At 46.7% G+C, this 6,356-nt stretch overlaps 1 protein-coding gene across 1 annotated transcript in view; it reads right to left on the minus strand.

Moving 5' to 3' along the window:
* Positions 1-3,298: 3,298 nt before the first annotated feature.
* Positions 3,299-6,356, minus strand: part of NFKBIA (NFKB inhibitor alpha) — a gene marked incomplete at its 5' end in the record, with an annotated part of 23,189 nt that continues 20,131 nt past the window's right edge. The window contains 5 exons of the mRNA XM_017741640.1: positions 3,299-4,052; positions 4,532-4,792; positions 4,912-5,000; positions 5,486-5,696; positions 6,200-6,308. Of these exons, the coding sequence (XP_017597129.1) occupies positions 4,005-4,052; positions 4,532-4,792; positions 4,912-5,000; positions 5,486-5,696; positions 6,200-6,308 (718 nt within the window). The remainder of the gene's footprint in view (positions 4,053-4,531; positions 4,793-4,911; positions 5,001-5,485; positions 5,697-6,199; positions 6,309-6,356) is intronic.

Genomic DNA, 6,356 nt, shown 5'->3' on the forward strand with positions numbered 1-6,356 from the left:
CCTAATGTCAAAAGGCTGAAGGAGGAGGAGAAGACAGTAAGGCTAAGGCCTCTGAGTTAGACCTCTCTCTGTTTAGGGAGCAGACACACCAACGTCTACACGTCAAACAGCTCACACAGCCCAAGCTGGGTGCAAGGAGCGTGCTGCACTATAACCCAAGAGTGGCAGAACAAGCAGGTGGGAAAGGATGGTGAAAGGGGTCTGCTCATGACTGCAGAGAGGCTGGTGCTGGAGCCAGCACGAAGCCTCCTTAGGTGTGGGGTTGCCTTTTGCCCTCGCTTTTTACACTTTCCAAAGCTGCAGGGAATGGAAGAGAAAGGCTCCAAATTACTGGGGGAAAAATCAGGCCTTGGGCTCTGCTGTCCAACATCACCACCCTGGCAGTCCATATTTTATCTGTCACCACCGTAAGGTTCTTGACAAGTCCAGGGCTGATGCTGAGAAGGTTGAAAGGCATGGAAGGTGGCATCTTGGTTGTGGTTTGGCTAAATGAGGAGTTTTGTTCTTTGTCTGTAATACAAGGAAGTATGGGAATATCCCTGTGGGATTATCAAAGAGATTTACAAGAATGGGCAGCAGGGAAAGGCTGGAAACAAAATGTAACTTCATGCTGTGTAATGTAATGACGGGTGAATGAGCTGGTGTTGCAGGTGAAAAGGGTGGGGGGGGGCATGCGGAAAGGGAGGAAGGGAAAAAAGAACAGGCAGAGGCAGATATGAGTGCCAAAGGCAATAAAAGCAGAGGACACAGGCATGGCATGGGCTGACAAAAGTGAGGAGGCTAATGGAGAGAGGGCCAGTTAGGAAACTAAATCTGAACTTCACAGGACCTTGATCTGCAGCAGCATGGATGCTCTTGAAGCTTGCAGAGCCACACAGGGCACATGGCAAAGGTGCTGAATGTGAATTTTGAACCCTGGACCAGTGTGAGGAGGCACTGGTAGAAACAAGAACAAGCTAGTGGGCTCTGCAAATAGGAGCCATGCTGAATAAGGAAAAAGTGATACTGTAAGAACAAATGCATAAGGAGCTCTTGCTCTGTCTCCTACAAATGAGACCATGCAACCTATCTGCCAGAATGCCAAGAAGACAGTATGAAGGCAGGTCATCACCAAAACCACTCTCAGAAGATCTTTCTAAAGGCATGGGTGTGGAAAGGGCAGAGGCAGGGTGGACATGCAGCAGTTAAGGGCACATGTTCAAAACTGGGGGTGCCAGGGGGCTGTCCTAAAGTGGACAGTAGTCCCATATCATCTAGTGGACAGGCAAAGCTCTCCAATGAGTAATCCTGCATTAGCAATGCACAAATACACAACATGTCCCAACCTATTTTGCTAACAAACACACGTTCTCACATTGATCTCTGTCCTACTTGCTCTGCTCACGTTCCTCTGCGTTATGTTACATGGTTACTTTTGCATGACGGGTGGAGGCAAACAGTAGCAAAACCAGCATGTGGTATTTCAGCAATGATTTGTTTAGCTGCAGACTTCCTCGTACAGCAGAACATTTGCTTAATTTATTAAGTCATTGCAGAATTCTTGTAAGATTATAGCAGTGCCTTTCTAGATACTTTGTCTAAATACTGCAATGGGCAGCAGAGAATGTACCACTGCCTCTGAAACTACTCAGCCAGCCTGGTACTACTGATAACTGCATTTTTCTCCATCCCTCTGGCCTTCAAATGAGAAGTATTTGCCTTCAGATGGTATCTATTTAAATATTTGCATACCTGGTCCAGCTGTGTACCCAAGGACTTTTAGACCACTGATAGCTATAGCTGGTGAATGCCTCTGCAGGGCCTTGACAGCATTTCCAGCTCTTGTTCTGCAAGGGGAAACTGAAATGTAGCAAGGCGAACACTGCAGTTTCTATTTCCAGCCGTGGAAGCACTTTGTATTCTTTACTGGTGAAAAACCTGTAGCAGCAAGTGAGCAAACTCCCACAGTCACTGCTCCCAGCTCAGGTTTAATGGCTGGTCAGAGTGCAAGGTGAGTTCCCAACAAGAAAAAAGCTTTGGCAGATTCTCATCCAGCCCCACACCTGGAAAATGCAGGTTTGCAATGCACATGTGGCCAAGTCTGCCAGAAGGAAGTTTCAGTGCATATACCTGGGGTATGCTCATGCAATGAGAGTGGAAGTGAAATAAAAATTACTCAGGATGACAATTTTATATAATCCTTTCCACAGTGGCTTTTAGCTCCCATGCAAATTAGGAAACACACAGGCAGCTGGGGTGTTCTTCCTCATACCAGCAAACCCTCCTTAGAGCAGGTTGTGCGCCAAGAGCCCCTTGGGAGGAGCAGGGCAGAAAAAGGAATGGGTGTCCCTGTGCAACCTGGGGCCACAGTGTTCTCCAACAGCCTGAGCTGGGCCAGGTGCCAGCAGCACAGAATTCCCCTGGCCAACACTCCTGGCAGAGCTCCATCATCCTGCGTCAGCAGCTTTGCTGCTCCCTGTCTCCATCCAGGAGGTATGGCACACACAGGGCATGGTCACCTTTTACACAACCCACCCTTTACACAGACACAGAACAGGCTAAAAAGTCTGTGGCTAAAAGTAGTCCAGCACTGTGATGCACTGCCACCAGATAATGAGGTGGAGCAGAGGATTTGGGCAAAGTGATTCTGTTTGCCTGAATGCTGGAGAGAAACTTGACGAGTAACTGAAGCAGTTAAAGCCACACCTTCATTGCTATGAACTGGACAAGAGCTGTAGCTCCTGCAGTGGGGACTCCCCCCGCCTAAATTTCAGGGGTGAGAGGCAGCAGCACGTTTTCACAGGACGTGTTCCCTCTTCTCACAGAAATCCCCTCTGGAAATTCCAAAGGAGTCAGAGTTCAAACCAAAGCTGGGCCAGGTGATGAACAAGAGGTGAGCAGACACAGGGCTGTGCTGCAAGCCTCCAACCTCCCCCGGCAAGAGTTGTGAAGTATTGGAGCTGGAACAAAAGGTGCCATGAGGGCAGGTGGGTGGGTGCTGCCAAAAACAGCCTAAAACCCCCTCTCTAGTGGGTGGTCAGCCTGGTGCTGGAAGAGAGGGGGAATCCCAGCCCCATGATCCCCCTGCTGCAGCGGGTGCAGGAAACACCACCTACGTCTGCTTCCAAAATTAGCTGCAGCAGAAGGGCTGAGAGCTACAAGCTGCTTAGGTGTCTTACCACTGCTAAAGTGAATCACCTAAAACCCCTGAGACTGTGATCCCAATTGGCTACTAGGTGTTAAACGTTTCTTAAAAAGCAAACCAGATAGATTCCCACAATCTGAGGGAGGTAGGCAATGAACCATTTCACAGACTAGGTATGGTAATCTGACTTTTTTTTAATAAATACATATCTCACATGTACCAAAATAATTATAAACAAAAAATGTACACTATTTACACAATATACAGTTGCTAAAAAGTGTAGCAATTATGACACACATGGTGTGAAACACACTTTTCCAATGCCCACAGTTAACATTATTGCTACTTTTGCCTAAGAGCCAAGAGGACATCAGTCCCTTGGTCTGACTCCTCCACCTGGGATGGCCCACTGAGAGCAGCTGAGGTCAGTCAGAAAGGACAGGGACTGCCACCAGCCCAATGCAAATGAATGCAGAGTCTCTGAAAAGGGGTGTTGGCATGAGTCCACCTTGCCATGAAAGGACACTTGCTCCATGTAGTACTTAATGCCACAAGAGAGCCTCCTGTAATGAGCAGGTTGGATGTGCAGTCTGTTACCTTCACAGGGCTGAGAAGATTGGCTATGTGGCTCTTTATCAGGTGGTGTGAATAATCACAGGTCTGTACTGATGTTACACATCCCACTCCTCTATTTAAACACAAGGCAGATCCTGGAACTGTCCTGTTAGAATCATGTGCTCCTTCTCCTCGCTGGGCAGCGTAGTACTTCCCTCCTCTTTTTTCTCTCCACATTGTGACTTTCTTTTTAAATGAAGAAAGTCAGTTCTTCTTCTATACATATACATGTATACAGTCACTTCTTTTCAGAGAAAGCTCTGCTTTAAAATGTCAGCTGTCGTCCTCCAATAAGGCAATCATCATATATAAGCTGCAAAAAAAACCCCAAAACACTGTTAATGCAAAAATATTACTTAAAGTATCATATCCACTCTGGGATAACAGCCAAATTCTGCATGCCCAGACTTCAGCAGTGTATAAAATTTCTACACCAAAATGGTTACATATGCCATTTAATGCAGAACTCAGAAAAACAAATTCTAGGGAGGAGAAAACCACCCACTAACTTGAATTTTCTCTGATGAATTTCTGTGTCAGCCACAGAATGGTGTCCAGAGAACCATGTCGCATGAAGTTAACTCCATTCCCTCATGTTATTTTTTACATTTTATTCCTACTCTGTTTATATGCTTGCTCCATCTGCCATTTTGCTGATTGTTGATAGCATAATCTTTTGTATACCTGTCTGTTATACAGCCAGAGGGGCGTGCTATCAGAGTGACACCAAAAAATACCCTGCACAGGACAAGATTTTCCCATTCTCTTGTAAAGATGAGAACTGCTACTTACTTCATCCTCTGTGAACTCCGGCTCCGATTCACTGCTCTCTTCATCCTCGCTTTCTGGCAACATCTGCAGGTCAGCTGTGGTCAGCTGCTTCAGCTGTTCCTGTATGCTTGAGTTGTCTCTTCCCCATGTGAGTTGATAGGGGGAATAGCCCTGATAGGTCACTTTGTTCACATCTGCCCCATGTTTCACCAAAAGCGACACTAGGTCTGAATTCTGCAGATCGACTGCCAAATGTAGTGCTGTTCTGCCATTGCATGGCTCCTGTGTGAAAATAGCGTAAGGTTCGGCATGTTAGGAGAGGCAGAGCCATTGTCAGATCATCATTGATTCTTAAGACTACAAAGCACCACTCAGTTAAATTCATGGTAAAAGTTACATACCTGTGCATTTACATCGGCTCCCAAGGACAGCAGATACTCAACAATACCCAAGTATCCTTGAATAGATGCCAAATGAAGACATGTATGTCCTGAAACACAAAGGGAAAACTTCAGTAACTCTAACTCAATGCCTCATCAGTATTAAAAGTCAAGATGATAGGCCAGGATGGTATCTAAATTTGCAATTCATTCACAGCAAAAGGGTGTTTTCCAGAAGAACTTTCCAGCTTCCAGTATGAATAAAAGGGCTGGATTTTGAGAAGATTTCTTGAAGGCTTTATTCCAGTGTTTGAGTGCAACTTATTACAACCAAAAAAAGGAGGAGCAGGGCAAAGGCACTCACTAAAAATGCAAAATTTAAAGCCATGAGAGACTATGATCAACAGTGAGAAGGCCTACAAGACAATGGCATTTTAGAAGAGTCAGACACTGCTGTATGCTTTGGGCTCCTCAACTCTCAAATGGGGCATAATAATCCTTCTCCACCTCTCCAGGGACCTTTGAGATCTACCAGAGACCAACCCTATCCTCAGCACAGCACACCAAGATGAACTGTTCAGGAGTGTGCCCATACCATTGTAGTTGGTTGCCTGCAGGACAGCGAGGAGGTGGTGTGGCTGGCAGTACTGCGTGAGCACGCTGACGCTCCTGAGGGAGCCCTGCTGGCAGGCAATGTGCAGGGGGGTGTTTCCTCGGAAGTCCCTGATTTCCAGGTCGCATCCGGCCTTCAGAAGATGCTCAGCAATTTCAGGCTGATCAGTTATCACTGCCAGGTGAAGAGGAGTCTGCAAGCGTAAGAGCAAAAGCAGACTGTAAGTTACACCACGAACTTGGCAGCAACATCTAGACAGCACACCTCTTGACCACTTGGTGATTTGTGCCAAATCACGAAAGCACGCCCCATAATCTCAGTTCTTTGTGCTTCCCAAGCTGTTGTATAGTTGCCCATTCATCTGGAAGTGATGCACTTCGGGCTCTCTGGATAAACCAACAGTCAATTGGTATGAAGGGTATCATTAACATCTCCATAAAGAGGGATGCAACCCATTGCATCATATTTGAAAAATGTGGGCGTTAAATGCCACTCTCTCGGGGGAGAGGAAGCATTGTACCAACACCGGCTGGAGCGAGCTGGGGACTTTCCTAAACGCAGGCTTTGATTCAATTGATTCCATCAATAAAACAAAAAAAAAAAAATTAAAGGGACTTTTTGGAGGGAATTCCCCAGAGGGACTGTGTGGGTGTGGCAGGGGCTGATCCGGATTTGGGGCTATCGAGGTGAAAGTACCTGGCTGAGGTTATTCTGGAAGTTCAGGAAAGCCCGGTCACCGGCTGCCTGCTGGATCACCTCCAGGCTCAGGGCTTTTTCCTCGTGAATAATGGCCAAGTGGAGAAAACTGCAGGGGGGAGAAAAGGAGAAAGGAAGCGACACGCGTTAACCCCCC

This window comes from Corvus brachyrhynchos, unplaced genomic scaffold (genome assembly GCF_000691975.1).
Source record: "Corvus brachyrhynchos isolate BGI_N302 unplaced genomic scaffold, ASM69197v1 scaffold115, whole genome shotgun sequence".
Taxonomy (NCBI): Eukaryota; Metazoa; Chordata; class Aves; order Passeriformes; family Corvidae; genus Corvus; species Corvus brachyrhynchos.